This window comes from Catharus ustulatus, chromosome 1 (assembly GCF_009819885.2).
Source record: "Catharus ustulatus isolate bCatUst1 chromosome 1, bCatUst1.pri.v2, whole genome shotgun sequence".
NCBI lineage: Eukaryota > Metazoa > Chordata > Aves > Passeriformes > Turdidae > Catharus > Catharus ustulatus.
Genome location: NC_046221.1, coordinates 161,609,342 through 161,627,946, shown reverse-complemented (window position 1 = coordinate 161,627,946; position 18,605 = coordinate 161,609,342). Strand labels below are relative to the sequence as shown.

The following is an 18,605-nucleotide window of genomic DNA, read 5'->3' as shown; positions in this document are numbered from 1 at the left end:
ATCCTTGACACACATCTGAATTCCCTTTCTGCAGCTAAGAGATGTTACCTTTGTGGTGTACTAAGCTTTCACTCGTAGGTGCCTTGTATGAACTCGTGTAATTTTATTTACAGGGAGGGTGGTGAGGTTCACAGGTTGCCCGGAGAAGCTGTGGCTGCCCCATCCCTGGCAGTGTCCAAGGCCAGGTTGGATGGGGCTTGGAGCCACCTGGGATAGTGGAAGGTGTCCCTGCCCATGGCAGGGGGTTGGAATTGGATGATCTTGGATGTCCTTTCCATCCCAGGCCATCCTGTGTTTCCATGATCCTGGACAGCTTTCCCAACAGATCTGTTTGCACAAAAACATTGAAGTGGGGAAAAAACTGCCAAACTTTGGATTAAGAGCTCAACAAGAGAGGTGTTGATGTATTTGTAGTTAAGTTGCATCTGGTAAAACATGTTTGGAGACTTCTCTTGATCTTCAGAGGTGTTGGGAGAGTTGACCTAAATCTCAAAAGAGCTGCTCTCCATCAGAACTGACAGAGAAGAATGAAGGAGCTGAAAAGTCAGGACAAGTCATGGACCAAGGCACCATAAATAGACATTTTGACATTTTTTAACCAAAAAACCTCCATTCATTTAAAATCTCACCACTCTAAAAAAAAATATTAAAAAATGCACTGATGAGTTTTTCAATGCAACTGTGGCTCATGCTCATATGTGTCCTCTAAGGGAGAAAAAACATTATTTTCTCCAGGTCTTTTACAAGTATTTCTTGAGTTTTTGAATGAAACCCCATGGAAAAACACTTCTTTCTGACTAAAAGGATATGAAGTGCTCTCTGGAGAGGCTTAGAATCTGAGAGTGTTCAGTTGACCTTAGAAGGCTTGAGAACTACTGGACTGAGCTAATAAATTCCTTTGGGAAGCATTTATGTCTCTTCTCCTTTATTTGTATGGTCCCAAAGAGCAAGGCCAGCAGCCAGTGCCTGCAAGGAATAATGGTGCTGGAATTTGGGGTGTTAAAGGGAGGGACCCCCATGGCTGCAGGGGTTTGGCTCCATTCCTGCCTGTTTCAGTGCTGGTAAAGCATTGAAAAAAGCACAAAAACCCACTCTACACCTTCCCATCCCAAGTGCTTTCCTGGTGATACTGTGTGATTAAAGGGTAAATGACCAGGGTAAATAATTTTGTCCTGCTCAATTTCAGATTTCTCTCCTGAGAGCAATATTTTCCTGGACAAGCCATCAGGAAACTCCCCAGTCCTGTCTCCTTCTGCTGTGCAACCCTTCTTTGAAAATTTGCAATACCAACCATCTGTGATGGCCTTGTTCCCTGTCCACCCCCTGTTTTCACCTTATCACTTCCCTTTGAATGGTTCACAGGCATTGTCTTTGTGCTGACAGCAAGAAGAATATTTTGGGCATCTCCTTCCCAGTATTTCCTTCTGGCTTCCATTGCTGGTCAAGACCCAGGACTCCTGTGTGCCTCCTGTGCCTCTGTGTGCTGCTGTTGTTGTGTTGTCTCAATTGCTCTGCAGCTTGATAGATTTCTCCAAGTGTCTCATTATGCAATTAATTTCAATTGCAATTCCCATCATCTCTTCTCTTCTGCAGGCATGCCACCCAGCAGGAGACTAATAAAACCATCACGACTAGCACCAAAGCCATCAAGCAGCTGTCTGAGGTTGTCAGAGGCTCATCCAGGGTATGTGTCAGTCAAGATACTCTTGGGGGAGAATGATGGGTCTTGGGGAAGGAGGAATAATGAAAATAAGAAGTGGCAGTGGGTGCTTTAAAGCTGTTATGCTCTGTGTCTTGCTGTAACTTCCTCTCCTCTCAAACAAGTGTGGTTTTCACTTATAAATGACCCAGAGGAAAACAGCTGCAGACACCAGCTCTCCTCCCAAAACTGGCTCATGTGGAATTGGAAATCAAGAACTCAGCAACAGAGCCTTTGGCCAGTTCACATCTATCTCAGAGTCTCTGTTTGGGTGAAAATGTTGCAGCAATCAGCTGGCTTCACATGAGTTGAAGACTCAGTTGTGGGTGCACGGGGTGCAGGTGAGTTTGGGAGTGTGTAAAGTGTCTGGGAAAGGTCAAAGCCATGGAATATGTCTGGATGTGACACTGATTCAGTGCTGTGTGCTAGTGCAAAGGCAGCTTTGGGGATAGATAAACACAGGCTGTGGCCAGCTCAGAGCAGGATTTTAAATTAGAATTTACCCCACTCTGAATTCCAGTTTACCCCAGAAAATCCCATCTGTTTTGTGTGCAGACTGAGCTGTCATTTCTAGGTTCAACTCATCATCATCATCAGTTCCACAGGGTATGAATGATCCCCATCCTGTTGTCCCCAGTGCAAAGATTGGACAAACAGAAGGGTTTTGACTTTCCAGCAGTGATTTTATACCTAGATTTAACTGCTGGCTTTGGGCCATGATGTGCATCGTGGGTAAGAACACAAGCAAACAAAAAGTGGGGACCAGATTCCAGTGAAAGGAGAATTTTCACCCACATAACATTCAGCACCAGAAAAGAAAATAAGGACAATTCTACCTGATTTCTATTAAACTCTTGCTTCCAGCATTCATATGGTTTCTAAATCAGGGACTTCCCTGAGTTCATGTTTTATTCTCACTCACTACCTCAGTCCTGTGTTACTTCAACTCTGTTCTCACTGCCCTTCCACCTAGAAATAAGACTGCTCTAAACACACAACTCATCTCTGACCAAGTGCTTTTTACAGCCTGGATTTATGGCACTTGCCAACAGGCAGTTGAGATAAGGATTTAAAACTTGGGTCACCTGAGGCTACCTTGGTAACCTGTGAAGGACCATGTGCAATTCAGCCTGCCTAAAAAAAAAAATAAATAAAAAAAAAAGGGTAATGGTCTACTCCAGAGGATGGGGAGGGAAGTCTGGAGTGACAGTTTCCACATGTAGACATCAAAATTAATACAAGAATAATTTTTAACATATTGCTTTGACTAGTGATGGATGGCAAAGACTGTTTTTTTTTTTCTTGTTTTTTTTTCATTTTGTTTTCTTGCATAATTACATATGAGCTTGAAGAAACAAAAGATTCTGCCTTGGAGTCATGGGGATTGGGGTTTGTTTGTGTTTTTTTGTTTTTTGTGCTGATATCCAGGCTCTATTTTGTGACATAAATTGGGTCCAAAGGGGAGTCAGGCAAGGTCACATTAAACCAAATTACACAAGAATGTCATTATTTGCCCTTGAAGGCAATGGGGACTCTCGGGAGAAGAGGGAGAAGAGGTTTTGCTGTCATGGGGAGAAGCATGCAAAGTTGAAGGAAAATATTTAAGAGCTGAAAGAAATAGAAACAATCTCAGTAATATGAGGAATAAACTTTCTGCTCTCTATTACATTGTATAATAACTATTTTCTGCTCACTGATCAATTAAGTAAACTTTTTTTTTTTTTAAAACTCTTCTAACAGTGAAGTTTTAGTAATTAAACCTACAAATTTTGATAGAAAGCCTGTAGCCCCTGTCCCTTACACAGAATGGATTGTTCTGGTGGATATTGGCTGCTGGTCAGTAAGTCCCTCTTGGGAATCTGGGTAGCACTGCAAACTCTCCTCCCATAAAATTACTCACAGCATGAAAAGCCTTACAGGGCTTTATAGTTAGTCCTCACCAATCCATTTTTCTGTGGATTGCTTTGCATGCACAGAAAAAAAAAAAAAAAAAAGCTTTTTTTTCCCCCTTTCTTCCTTATTTTCCAGGGGTAATGCACTGCCAACAAGATGCAATATGGGACTTTCTCTGACTTCCCATAAATCTCCAAGTGCTGCTGGAGATATTGGAGTCAGGATGCCCAGCTGAGCAAATTGATAGTATTGCAGGAGCAAAGATGCTGCTCTAAGTGGATCAGTGTGCTACAAGGCAGGAGACTGATGCAAAATGGCTCTTTTAGGGCTTCATTCCAAACTAACCTCAAAGGATGTAAATAGGGAGGTAGATCTGGATTCCATTTTTTGGTAGGGTGAGTGCTGGAGCATAAGATCAGCCCTCCAGGGTGATAATCTTACCTTATTTTGCATGTGGAACAAACATAACGTTTATGGATCTTTATCTGTTTGGTGGGGAAATGATACTTGCCCTGCTCTAAAAAATGGTTTTAAATCTTTAGATGAAGAACTGGGATATTCTTCTGTATGTGAAAATACTGCCATTGAAATTAAAAATGTTTATCCCATCCTTTATAAAATCTGCTTTGGTAATCCCAAGCAGTTTTCTGAAACAGCTGAAATGGCTGGAAAGTGAACATTGATAGTGTAGATTGGGTTTTGTTTTCCACTTGTTTTTTAATGGGACATCTCACTTCCTTGCAGCATTTCCCTCTGTACAATTTGGACATGTGAGCTCCTGCACATGTGAAATCTGAAATCCAGGGTGTAGAACAGTTCCAGGAGAACTGTTTGGGTTTGGTCATTCCCTCAGAGCAAAGATTTGGAAGCATGTTGGGTATTTAACTCAGGCTGCGTTCTTCCTTCGAAGAACAGTTTTGGGTTTTGTTGGGGTTTTTTTTGTTTTGTTCTTTTTTGTTTTGTTTTACATTTTACTCCAGCCACTCCAAGGCAGTGACATTTGGGTTCATGTTTTGGAGAACATGAAGATAAGCTGGTTTCTGACAGTCAGACCAAGGAAAGGGGATGTTGTGGCTGATTGACTTCTCAAGTCCAAGAAATCTCACAAATCTTCCTATCATAATTTATCACCTGAAAAAAAAAACTTTTTATAGAAAGATCCCTTCAGTTATTTTCTCCAATGCTACCTTGAATATCCAAAGTGACATTTTTTTATATTTAACTTGGCCTGAAAGACCAAAGCATCACATTTCCTAAAATAAAATCCTATTGCACCCTGGCAGCCCCAGTGTGACTGGTTCTTTCAGGACACCATTTGTGCCCACCTTATTTATTTGGGGAACAATTTCCCATGGTCACAGACAGAGCCTGCTACTGGATTAATCCCTAACAGACCTTCTAACCATCTTTCTTTTTTTTTCCCAATACAGCAAGAACGGCTCCAGCTGGACAGGCTGAAGAACCAGCTGTCAGATGCCATCCAGAGATATGGAGCTGTGCAGAAAGTGAGTGTCTCTCCTGCTTCCACACTCCCATCTGGGAATGTGTTAGGTGTGAGTGTAATTCCCAGGAGCCTGGAGCATCTCCACAGGGCTGCTAATAAATAGTTTCCTCCCTCTTTTCTTGCTTTGTCAGTCAAGCATCAAAGTGTCATAGAATTAAGGTTGCAAAAAAATTTTGGAGATCATCAAATCTAACCATTAACCCAGCAGCCCCTGGATCACATCCTGCAGGGCCATATCCACACATTTACTGAGCACTTGCAGGGGTGGTGTCTCCACCACTACCCTGGGCAGCCTGACAGTGCTTGACAAGCTTTTCTCTGCAGAAATGTCCCCAAATATCCAATCTAATCCTCCCCTGGGGCAGCTTGAGGCCATTTCCTCTTGTCCTGTCCCTTGTTTCCTGGGAGAAAATGTTGTCCCTCACCTGGTTACACCCTCCTGTCAGGGAGTTGTAGGGTGTGAGGTCTCCCTTGAGCCTTCTTTTCTCCAGGCTGAGCCCCCCCAAGCTCTCTCAGCTGCTCCTGGTGCTCCAGCCCCTTCCCCAGCTCCTTCTCTCCTCTGCTCCAGCCCCTCAATGTCCTTCTTGTTGGGAGTGGCCCAAAACTGACCCCAGTGCTGAGTCCAGGAGGAAATATTTCCCCTGGATTAGCCCTGACCTTATTTTGGTGTTCCTCCACTCTCAGGGGAGAAGGAGAGGTGATTGCACAGTTCACCTTTTCTGCTTGCAGAAAATGTGCAGGCAGCACTGATAATTCAATTGTTACCCCATCTTCTGGCTCTGCTTTGCTGTTTGGCTGTGCCAGAAAGTTTCCAGGCACATCTTGTGGTTGGGAATGTGTCACCAAGATCAAGCTGTTTAATAAAACAAACAAAGCCTGAACTCTTCCTTTGCTTCTTGCTCACCCTCCTTACCCTGGGGAGGCTCTGCTGATGAACAGATTTGCTTTGCTTTTAAACACTGTAGTAATGGCTTAAATTTAGCAACCCCAAACTGCTTCCCTCCCTGGCAGTGCAAGTTAGGAGATATATCTGGATTAATCAAAATAAAACCTGGGCAGCTCTGGTGGCTTTTGTATATCACTTTAATGAGTCTGACGCATGCCTGCAACAATGGGAAGGATATATTGTAATTATAGAGGAGTAATGAAATTTGGCTGGCAACATGCACTTAATAATGTGTCTCTATTAGAAACACTCTGGACTGATTGATTTCCCAGCACCTGCTGCCTGTGCCTTAAAACTTAAATAAATAAATAGATGTACATAAAATTGCAGTTCAACAGCACGACTGTTGTGTAATAGAATTGCATCATCTCTAGTGCTGCTTCATTTTAATTCAATTTTAAATTTAATTTAAAATTATTTACCTGTCCTATTCAAGGAACTGAATGTGGGGTCTTTAAGTGAAATTATGCTATGTATTAAATGAGAAGTTGGAATTATTTGGGTTAAAAACTCCACTCCCATGTACACACACACATCTTTTTATGCTTTCTTCCCCCTAATGTGCATGAGTACAGCCCATCTGAACTGTATATCTAGGTTGGATTTCTTTTATTTTAAAAACTGTCATCAATTCAGAAGTGCCAAAATTAACCACTGCAGCTTGTGAGTGCCCGGCTGCATCAGGAAAACAATCTGAGTGATAAATTGCTACTTATCCACATCCTAGCTGTCATTCCTTAAATGCCTGCTTCAGTTTTGATAACCTTGTCATTCTGCAAGCTTTGAAGACTTTTAATGCCTGCAAGACTGAACTTTTCAATGCTTTTATACTCCCTTGTTTTTCTAAAGAGTAAGAGCTTTCTCTATGTCCTTTTCTTTAGAAAGCAGAAGAAAATAGCTTCATATGACTCCTTCCCTAAATATTTGGACTGTGTTTTCTCAGCCATTTTCCCTCTGATTTTTCTTTTCCTTTTAACAGAAAATAGCAGAGAAATCCAAAGCTTTGCTTCCTACTGGGCAGAGAAGCACCAAACAGGTAAGTTCACACGTGTCTCTGTTTTTGGAAGTTAAGTACAGTGCTAAAAAAGCTGTTTTCCAACCCCACAAATGATGCTGAAGAGCTTGGAGCTCCTCCACTGCCTACACTGAAGCCAGTGAGAGACACACAATAGAGATGTGTGACGTGTTTGGAGGTGGAAGATAACAGGACTCAGAGGAAAAAGACTTACATAAGACCTGTTTAATTATTCTCTGCTTTTCTGTCCTCATGGGGCCATTTTTCCATTCTTGATGGGAGCTTTGTCTGCTATGGAATATATCAAAAAGCAGTCCCACACCCCCTTTTCCTGGAAGCTGGGCTTGTAGGTACAGTGAAATCACATTCCAAGAACAATTTCATAGAAGAAATTAAGAACAGTTTTTTTATCAAACCTGTCCCCAGTTTTAAGAAGGATTATGTATTCTACTTTCTTTGGCAGCATTGCACTGTGGTTAGCTATTATATACATATGCAAATTGAGCCTTTTTCTTCTTTTTTAGCCCATATTAGGAAATTTTTCAATTAATACATACTATAGAAAATCAGAGTATATATATTTATTCTGATTTGTGTATGAATATTCATATATACTCTGATTACTTCCTATATGATGCACATATTCACTTTCATATGTACATTATGTGAATATATATAAAATATAATTAGATGCATGTGTGCCAGTGAACATATGCAAATTATTAAGACTATAAAGATATCTTTGTGTAAGTGTACATGCACATATACAAAAAAAATGTGTAGCTTTTCATAAATAGTAATGCAAAATACTATGGATGTAATATCTCTGTGTGTGTGTTTAAGAAATCTCCACAGATTTCCAAGAGTTTTGATGCCAGGAGATCCTTTGGCTGAAATAAGGATTCAGCAGATATTAGGCTGGCCTCTTAAATCCTACATGCTAAGGAACTTGTAGGCATTTGCAGCTGATACTGTGCCACCAAAACCCAGAACTCTATCTCTAATTTCAGTGATTTTTTCTGATATTTTTGATACTTTTTTATCATTTAAGGGACAGTCAGAAGGTTTTCTGCTTTCCTAATGACTTTTCTCTCCCTACCTCATACCACCTGGTTTTCTACAACCTCCTTAATGTATACAAGAAGTAATTGTACTTTGTAACTTGGAATTGATGATTCTGTGTAAAAAGAGTGGAGTGGTGCCACTGAAGACCCCATAATTAGTGCAGATCAATGGACCAAAGCTTTAATATTAACTAAGTTTCAAGCAATTCCAATTCTGCCTTAGACCTTGTTGCTTAGTTGGTTTAGGTGCCAGTGAAATGAAAATAAGGTACCAAAGGGCTGATGAATTCCTTTATCCACAGTGAGGGTTCCCACTGCTACTTTTGGAGAGATTGTGCACAGATGTTACTTTTCAGCTCTGTCCTTATAAAAATTAACAGTGTGGTTTTGTCCACCAGCTGGTAATCTGTGTTGAAAAGGGACATAAATAACAAATCCTTTAACTGTGGTAAAATCGCATATAAATCAAATATTTATTGGGTCATTTTGTGCACATTAACTGTGATTTGTTTACACACTGTTTGTATTGCATCACTTCTTGGGCTTTTAACCATTTTTGTTTGATTGCTGTTGGGGGGTGGATTGAAGGGAAGGGAACATCTCTGTTCTTTCCTGGGCTCCATGTGATGACATGGCCATGGCTGCTCCACAGGGTGGGGGACACTGCTGGCCATTAACCAGTGCAAATAGAATGAGGAGTGCTAATTACTGCTAATTGTTGGCACTGGGAGCAAGCCTGGATGAAACCAGCTCTTTTGGTATGTTGAAATTGATTGATGACTCCAAAAACAACTTTCTTTGGAAGCAAACAGGGCTTTAATATGGGAAAAAAAATTAGGATGCCAGACCAAAATGTTCAAATCTTTAAGTGAGTAATGGTAAGGTGGAAGGAAAAGGAGGATGGAGGAGGAATGGGACAGAAACAACCCCATGTGCCTTAAATCAGGTAGGAATCCAACCACTGGGAGACTGTAGCAGGATCAGGTTGGTGTGGGCAGAATCAGCAGAAATTGGGTTAAACTGGATCAGCTCAGGTTGTTTCTCCTTGTAGCTGTCCCTTGCAGGTGAGGTGGTTTTGGTGGATTACAAAAAGGAAGTTGTAGCATGTCCTGGGTGAGTGTTCTGACTCAGAAATAGGTTTAATCACACCCAAGAGCATCTTTTTCAGGCAGTGACACTTGCTTGGGCTGGGGACACACAAGCCTTCATGCAAGGAAAGGATGAAAATTAATTCACATCTGCTTCAGCTTCCCTGTATATTTGCAGCCTCACATCTCTTCTTCCTCCCTCAAGTACAGGAAGGAGAAAAATTAAAGGTATAAAACCTGCTGAAGGCAGTGTGGTGGTGTGGTTAGTTTTAACTTATTATTATTATTTTTTCAGCAGCAGATTGGCCAGGACATACAAATTTATGGTTCCCACAGGAACTGTAACCTGACCACTATGTGAATATATTAAGGCATTAAAGTTAACACCCTATAGAGTAATGCAAAATACTACATATGTTCAGGAGACCTGATTTATGGGCCTTGTGAAGCTGCACAGTGACTTGGTGCAGATCCAGCCTTGATTCAAACACTGCTTGCCTGCAGGGCTTTGTTCTCTTTTATTTATGCTTGAATTTATTGCAGCAAATCGTAGGAGGTCTGAAGAATACTCGTTTTTCTGGATGCCTGTCCCTATACTTCTCTCCCACTGGTGAGTGGGAAAGGTGAGATGTTGGGTAACACCAGCCCTAATAATTTCCCTTTAGGGAGTAATTGATTCCCTAGACCCATGTAACAGGTAAAAATTGCCATGGGAAGCCTTGGGAAAATTAGTTTCCTGCCCGTTGTGGTTTGTTGTAAGTACTCTTTAATTGAGTTTATTTGTTTATAAACGCAAAATAAAGGCATTGATCCAAAACTCCTTGAAGCTTGAAGTTATATAAATTCTTAATCAAATATGTGTTTGTAGGAATGTGTTTGTGTATGGACAAATCAATGGAGTTCTATAGGTGCATGTATTGAAAGACACAACTTTTTACTACACTCAATGATCATTGTTGAACTTGCCTTGTGGCAGCAATTAAAAAAATAAGAAAAAAAATAAAACATCCCTTGAATCCGTGAAAGTAATTTTAAGTCTTCACCTACTGGCCTAAATGAGACCTCAAAAGGCTCTTAAGGGGAATTTTGGAAGGTGGTTTCCAGTTTATGGGAATTGCTGGTGTAGCCTACAGCAGAGACTGGGTTTGGGATATGGTCACCTCTACTCCTGATTATTTTGGGGGAAGATGGGCTTAAAATCCCACTCCTCCCCCTGAACAGATGCACCAAGGTGCAAGCTCCTCCTCCCAGGCAGAGTCTGATGTAGGAGTGGGAATATTTCAGGTGTCGCCTGGGGCAGTGTGGTCAGTGGCAGGAGAGGCTGGACAGCTGACCAGGCGTGTCCTCTAGGGTGAAATCCATCCCCTAGTGCAACAGCTGGATATGATAATGTTCTAATGCACAAAATAGATTATCCATAATATTAAAATAATTATTGGTAGACTGTGGAAGACCCACAACAGAGCAAATCATGTCTCTGAGCGCAGGAAATGCAAAGAATCATTCTTTTAAATTGTTTATAATTATTGTGCATCCAACTTCATCTGCTTCTGATGGGAAGAATCTGGTTTTGTGCCCATGGTTGTGTGAGTTCAAGTGATGGGGCTTGGATCAACCTGGGATAGTGGAAGGTGTCCCTGCCCATGACAGAGGGTTGGACAAAATGATCTTTAAGGTCCCTTCCAACCCAAACCACTCTGTGATTCTCTGCAATTCTCTCTTCTCCACTAATGGGGAGGAAAGTGGGTTTTCTCTCACCACGCAGACTTTGTGGGTGGTTCCCCCAAGGGGAGAAGGGGAAACACAGTTTTCTTTTAGCTGGGGAATGAGTTTTTATCAAAAGCTACATCAAAAATCTGAACAGCCTTTTTTTTTTTTTTTTTTTTTTTTGAGAAAAATTTCTTAGCAATATTTAGAAATTAAAATTACAGTAATTGTCATGGTATAATGGCATCCCTCTTCATTTCCTGCTGCTCACGGGGAGAGGAAAGGATAATTACTGCTTTGGAATATGGCAGTTGCCAAAAAGATGCCTTTGTTTCTTATTCTATGGGCCTATTTGACCCATCTCTCAAAGGTCAGTAAATTATATTTCTTAGAAGCACAAAGATGGCTATTAAATGTCTATTTGCATATACAATCTTTTCTATTTTTTTTTTCCTTTTTTTTCCTGACTGCATCAATTTATTCTTGCTTTAAATGGACTTCCTTCCCACAGGAAGCATCATTTCTCCCTTTCTTCCTGTGTTTATGAAGTAGTTCTTTTTATGTGATCAGAGTAAAATTCTCATTTTGGCGGCAGCAAGATCCAGTCGTTGGCTTTATGGAAGAATAACTTTTTTTGGCAGTAATGTCTGCATAAACTGCACACGTGTACATGAGTGTGTAATGACTTTGGTTATCTGGGCTTCTATTTTTACCAGGCCTTGTCATGGTAGGTGTTGTATAAATGCAGCTACAAGACTGTGCCACCCTGAGGATCTGGTGGATGTTGTGTGCCTGGAGTTCAGCACTTTGGCACTGTCTGCCCCAGCATTCCCTGGAAAAGCTGCAGCCCATGGCTTGGACAGGAGCGCTCTTTGCTGGGTTTAGAACTGGCTGGGTGGCCAGGGAGTAGAAGGGAACAGTGGCAGACAGATCCAGCTGGGGATCAGTCACCAGGGGTGTCCCTCAGGGTCTGTGCTGGGGCCAGTCCTGTTCAATATTTTCATTGATGACATGGATGAGGTTAGTGAGTCCTTCATTACTAAATTTGCAGATGACACTGAGCTGGGAGCGTGTGTCCATCTGCTGGAAGGTAGGAGGGCTCTGCAGAGAGACCTGGAACATTTGGATGGATGGACAAAGTCCAGTGGGATGAAGTTTAATAAGTCCAAGTGCTGAGTCCTGCATTTTGGCCACAATAACCCCCAGGAGTGTTACAGGCTGGGGATGGTGTGGCTGGACAGTGCCCAGGCAGAAAGGGACCTGGGGGTGCTGGTCAACAGCAGGATGGACATGAGCCAGCAGTGTGCCCTGGTGGCCAAGAAGGCCAATGGCCCCTGGCCTGGATCAGGAATGGTGTGGCCAGCAGGAGCAGGGAGGTCATTCTTGCCCTGGACTCAGCACTGCTGAGGCCACACCTTGAGTGCTGTGTCCAGCTCTGGCCCCTCAGTTCAGGGAGGACGTTGAGACGCTCGAGCGCGTCCAGAGGAGGCACCGAGGCTGGGGAGGGGCTTGGAACACAAACCCTGTGAGGAAGGGCTGAGGGAGCTGGGCTTGTTCAGCCTGGAGAAAAGGAGACTCAGGGCTGACCTCATCACTCTCTGCAGCTCCCTGAAAGGTGGCTGTGCTCAGGTGGGGTTGGACTCTTTCTCCAGGCAGCACCTGACAGAATCAGAGGACACAGCCTCAAGCTGTGTCATGGGATAATTAGGTTGGATATTAAGAGAAAGTTTTTTGTGAAAGGAGTTATCAAGTTCTGGAATGTTCTGCCCAGGGAGGTGGTGGAAGTCACCATCCCTGGATGTGTTTAAAATAGACTGGATGTGGCACTTGGTGCCATGGTCTAGTTGAGGTTTTAGGACTTGGGTTGGACTCGATGATCTTGTAGGTCTATTCCAACCCTGTGATTCTGTGTGATTCTGTGTGATCTCACAGGCTAAGCCAGCACCAAACAGCTTCTTTTGAACAATAATTAATGATGAGTTTTTAATGCAGTAGATGCTCCTCATGCTCCTCATGATTAAAATCAGCTTCCACATTAGTGAGAGTATGTGGTGTGTATTTCCCTGAAAAGCAAAATTTAATTTCTCGCAATCAAAATACAGCTTTTGCCCTGACAAATGGAGCTTTTTATTTACACATTTGTCTTATTGACTCTACCATCTTATCTCAGAATTCATCCCAGTTCCTACTGTTCCCGTCTGGCTGCTGCATCTGAGGAAATCAAGCATTATATTTGTGATAATTTATCTTGCATATGTGGTAGTAATTGCTATGTCTTTTCAAGGTCATTTGGGATGCAGCTATGTCTGTAAAAAGTGTTATTTCAATAATGTCAACTTTGTTTTAAATGACTGTGCATCCATTAAAAGCCATATTGTAATCAACCCACTCTCCTGTTTCTAGGGTTGTCAATATGGAGCATTTAAATCACACAGTTATTTTTTTCTTGTCTTTACTCAAGTGTGGGCTTTTATTTGGTTTTAAAGGTTTTTTGGCTTTTTTTTTTTTTAAGGCAGTCATTAAAGCAATTTTCCTAAGAAAATTTAAATATTTTCTTTTCTTTTCTGTCTCTTTGGGGTTAGAGAAATAGATTCTCATAAAGGGATTTAATAAGTGGATGGAAATAGATTCACGCCTAATCTTTTAATTTGTTGCCTGTATTTTCAAGGGAGGTGGAATATATTCTGAATGTCCAGAGTACTCTTGCTCAGCTTCCAGTGCATCTAGGAAGGGAAGGTCTTTTCTTCTCAGCATGCCCACGATCTTGAAAAAAATTCCAGTGTGCTTTGTAGGCACAGAACTTCCCTAAGTAACCATTAAACTCCCCTTTTTGTCCGGGAGGCAGGATTTTTCAACTGTAAAACTTAAAACGAAAAATCCTTGGGAAGACATCCCAATTCCAGATGCTGCTCGTGTCAGGTTTTATGGGACACCAGGACTGCTCTGGACTTTAGTAAAAATGTGTAAGAAACACCCCAAATGCTGCTATAGCTTTAATTGAAGGAATTGTCAAAAGCTGGAGGTGTGAGCCTCCAGTAACATCTCCTTATCCTACCAGAGAAGAAAAGTAAGAAAAGATCAAATCTGTATGAAAAAGGAATGTGTATCATCAGGTTTGGGGGGAACTTGCCATTTCCTGAATTCCCCAAACAACTTGAACATTGTGGATTTTCCTTGGCAGCCTTCTACTAAGTGCCTTTCAAGGGACCAGCCCACTTTGCCTGTGGCTGCTGGTGGAACCAGAAACTGCAGCTGCCTCTGTCAGCAGCCAGACAAAGAACTGAGTTTTCACTTGCTGGGTTTTGGTTAGTTCGGTGTTTTCTCAGTTTGTTTGCTCCTTTGTGTGTTGTGTTTTTTATTTTTTTTAATTTTTTTTTAGTTTTTCCTTTTGTTTGAGTGAGAAAGGACAGAGGTTTCTGTGTGGGCAGGGGATGAAGGCAAAGGAAGGGGCTCTTTTGTACAAAACCTCCTCCAGAGCAGCTCTGCTGGCTCCTCTACCCCAGCTCTGAGTCACTTCTGGAGCCTCAAGCCGAGGCGTTGTTTTGTCTGGGAAGTGCCAGCCTCGCCCCCAGCCCTGCAAACACTTGCTTTTATGCTCCCAAATCCTGGGAGACACTTTCCTGTCCCCCCAGGCTGGCACAGACCCTGCCCAGGGAATGGTGACCCTGCCCATGGAACGGTGACCCTGGGGTCGCGTGGAGGCGTTTGGGGCCACGCGATGGAACACGGCCGTGAGCCAGCCTTGCTAATGGGACAGAGCTCTTTGACAGGGAAAAAAATCTATATTGTGCCCAAGGCTGGGACAGATCACTCAGCTGGTGCCCACATTATTGTTCTTACATAGCCTGAGACAGCTCTGCAAATTTTTTTTTTTTTTTTCCTGTTGCTTGTGGTGGCTGCCTGGGTGGTTGCTGTGCTTCTGTCTCGTGGAATCACAGTGGTTTGGGTTGGGAGAAACATTAAAAATCATCTGTTTAAAACCCCCTGCCATGGGTAGGGGCACCTTCCAGTATCCCAGGTTGCTCCAAGCCCCATCCAACCTGGCCTGGAATGTTCCCAAGGATGGGGCAGCCACAGCTTCTCTGGTCCAGTGTCTCATCACCCTCACAGGGAGGAATTTCTTCCAATTATCCAATCTAAATCTTCCCTCCTTCAGCTTAAAGCCATTCCCCCTTGTCTTATCACTCCATGCCCTTGCAAAAATTTCCTCTCCAGCCTTTCCACCCTTAAGTAGTCAGCTCCTAAATTTGGGGAATACTGCAAATGCACACATCAGGTTCATTCACAGAGGGGGTTGCTGCACCCATATAGATAAGAAAAGCATTTCTCACCTATTACATGAGACCCAGACATGGTCTCAAGGAATTCTGAATCCTCTTTCCTCCTGAGTGTTGCTTTTTATCCAGTGAGTGTGGGCAGTTCAGTCAGCACTGCTGGCACAGATCTGTATATCTATAAATGTATACGTGTGTCTGTAGAATGTCTGCACCTACAGCGATACAAATAAGCACAAATAAAAAATAAAATTAAACATAACTGTGGATTATATTCACAGCTGGATGGACACTCACCTTGCTCAGAGAGCTTTGTCCTTGCATGCAGCTTTTCTGGGCAGTGAGGGTCACTCCTGGCAGCTCTGTCACATCTGTGTGACAGCAGCTGAAGAGGAGAGCAAACACAGGCCAAGATCCCAGAGCTGATGAAACATAGGCAGGGTCTGCAGGATGTGTGTGACCACAATGGCAGTACTATAATTATTTTTAAAAATGAATTAAAAGCTTGAATTTATGGGCTTGACTCCCCTATATTTGACTTTTTTTTTTTTTTTTTTTTTTTTTTTTTTATTTCCCAGAAGCTTAATTATATAGTGAGTGTTTCTGCCCAGTGGAATGGTTTCTGCTGGTTTGAGGGGGCCCCATCCACCTCCCCTCCTTCAACCTCACCTTGCCTAAGCTGCACTGCAAGAGTCTAGATTGACTTTTGCCCTGGCAAAGATCACATGCAGCAACTGGAGTAACAAATGTGAAACCTTAGTGAGTGTGTCACCTTGCACCAAAGTGAATGCAGTGTTATTTAATACATTTAAACCCCCCTGCAGAGATGAATTATTGAAAGGAAGGAAATTGTATTCTTCTAAACCCACTTTGATGGCTGCATTTATCACATGATTAAATGGGGACAGCAAGGGTATTTTCCCACTAAAAAATGTGTTTGGAAATTTATTAACCCTTGCTGTACCACGGTGAAGACAAAAATGATATTTATTGACCTTTCTAGGGCACATCTTACTTGTTTTCAAGGTCTAAATTGATGTTATATCCACCATAAAACTTAAAGATATGAAACCATTTCACTCCTGTGTAGAAGGCAGTGCTGTTCCTTCCCTATACTGGATCTCACCTATGAAATCATAGACTCTTGGAATGATTTGAGTTGGAAGGAACCTTAAAAACCATTTTATTCCAACCTCCTGCCTTGGATAGGGATGCCTTCCACTAGATCAGGTTGCTCAGACTCTTTGAATTGCTCACAATTATTTCTGGTTTATGAAAACACGAGGAAACACAGAATCACACTTATAATTCTGATTCTTTATTCTGTTCCTCAGCTGAAAGCTGTAACCCAAATTTGTGTTGTTCTTGCCAAGCTAAACTTCCACTGATGTACTACTGGTTTGTTACAGAGCTTCATCCTCACCTTTAATGATAATCCAGGATGCTGAAATTCCTTTGGAGTTAGCTCATAAAGCTGGACATATATCAGAGAGGTAATTTATATATAGTGTCATTATAAAACACAACAGGTTCTGTAGGATAAGGCATGTGGTGCAGATAACATTTCAAGTAGTTATTTTTGAGCTGATAGCAGCAGTCTGTGTGATAAATAAAATAAATGTGTTCACCTAAACACAGATGGAGGTTCTCCACTGCAATCTCACAAACTTGTTGATTTGAGAAGGTGCCTCTGAAGCAAACAATTCCCTTAAGAGTTTAATTCCCTAAAGTTTTAAAGTTTAAGAGTTTAATTGCCCCAAATATGAAATGAGGTGTTGGTTCAGAGCCTACACCATGAGCAAACCCTGATGAAAATTGAAAAGGAGTTGAACTTGATGGTCCTTGTGGCTCCTCTCTAATTTGAGTTATTCTGTGATTTCTCTGAATGAACAAACTGAGCCATGAGTGTTGCTGTTTGCTGTCAGCAGCAAATCCAGGCTGTGTGGTTGGCACCTGCTGAGCATCACCCTTGTCCCTGCTCATCCCTGGAAGGTTTTCATTAATCCTGGGGGAAGGGATGCAGCCATGCCGTCACAGATCTGCTCCTGTGGGGGTTCAAGTGGGCAGTTTGGCACTCCAGGACTGCATCTCACTGTGTCCCCTGCAGCAAAGCACAGCAAAGCTTTGCAGTGTCCCTTTTGTTAATCTGCTTTAATTAAAGCTGTGCTGCCACAGGGCACCCTGGGATGAGCATCAGGTCACTCCAGTGAGCCTTGGATTCATTGGGTTTGGTGCAAGAGGATTTTTCCCCGCTCCCTGAACAAGTTAAGGTCTCAATCTCACCTCTTGTCTTCTCCAGATGCTGGAAGGGAGCTGGGAATGGCAGAGCAAGGAAAGTTCTTCCTCATGGGAAATGAAAGTTGGTTTTCTGCCCCTTTTTGTGCAATTTCCCTGTGGGAACCCAAGCCATCCCTCTGGCTTCCCTGGATGGCTCGAGACCCAGGCAGGGGGCTCAGGAACCTTGGCACAGTGCCCAAAGCCCCTGTGCCTTGGATTTCTCTCCCTGGGAAAAATTACCACCCTTACATGAAGAATTACAAGTCACAAAAAATAAGTAGAGTGTAAGTTAGATTATTATAAGGTGAAAAAGTAGGTTTTTAAGATTGTTTATAATAAGGGTCTGGGTCAAGATGGAGGAATTTTGGCCTTCTTTCTCCTTCTTCCTAGCATCCATGTTTTAGGTGATATTGGCACTTTTAGATTGGTTTAGAATACAACCAGACTGTACAATATAAGTGATAGGTATTGGAAGATAATTGTAAATAATGTTTACATAATTTTTAGTATAAAAAGATTGTGCCATCCCAGGGGTGGGCAGTGTGCCTGGGGCTGACCTGCTGAATGGACCTCAGCAAGTCAGGGAAAGAACTTTTAGACTGGATAAAATAAACAACTTCTGGAAACAACAGAAGATGTCTCGTGCCTTTTTCTCCAGTGTTTGGGCTGGGACACAGAGACTCTAAAACAACACAGGTGGTGGGCTCAGGTTCCAGAGACACCACCAGCCACATTTCCCAAAACCAAACTCAGAGACAAGAGGTTCCCAAGGTCTTCCTTGGCACAAGACTGCCATGGAGAAACCTGCAGTGGCTGTGTGGAGAAACTGGGTGAAACCAGAAATGTTTGTTTCCATTAACCCAGTTTTCCATGGGGCAAAGCTGGAGATCCTCTTTCCAATCTGTGCAAGCCCTGGGTTTTTTGTGAGCTGTGGTTTACACACCTCACTTGGATGAAATTAAAAGCTTCAGGGTTTTATTTTCTACCTTCACTGAGTCTGTAAAACCCTGAATGTAATAAAACTGTTGAGGTGGTTCCTAGAACTTTAACTCAATATTACGCTTGACATAATTGAATCTCTTGATTTCCTGCTTTAAGAAGGATTTTCCCTTCTCCTTTCTGCATTGGGTCACACTCA

The 18,605-nt window shown here is 42.3% G+C and overlaps 1 protein-coding gene across 2 annotated transcripts in view; it reads left to right on the top strand.

Annotated features, from left to right (window-relative positions):
- Positions 1-18,605, top strand: part of TSNARE1 (t-SNARE domain containing 1) — a 460,525-nt gene that overhangs the window by 206,755 nt on the left and 235,165 nt on the right. For both annotated transcript variants that reach the window (XM_033071250.1, XM_033071242.1), the window contains exons 7-9: positions 1,594-1,684; positions 5,023-5,097; positions 7,022-7,078. In XM_033071250.1, the coding sequence (XP_032927141.1) occupies positions 1,594-1,684; positions 5,023-5,097; positions 7,022-7,078 (223 nt within the window). The remainder of the gene's footprint in view (positions 1-1,593; positions 1,685-5,022; positions 5,098-7,021; positions 7,079-18,605) is intronic.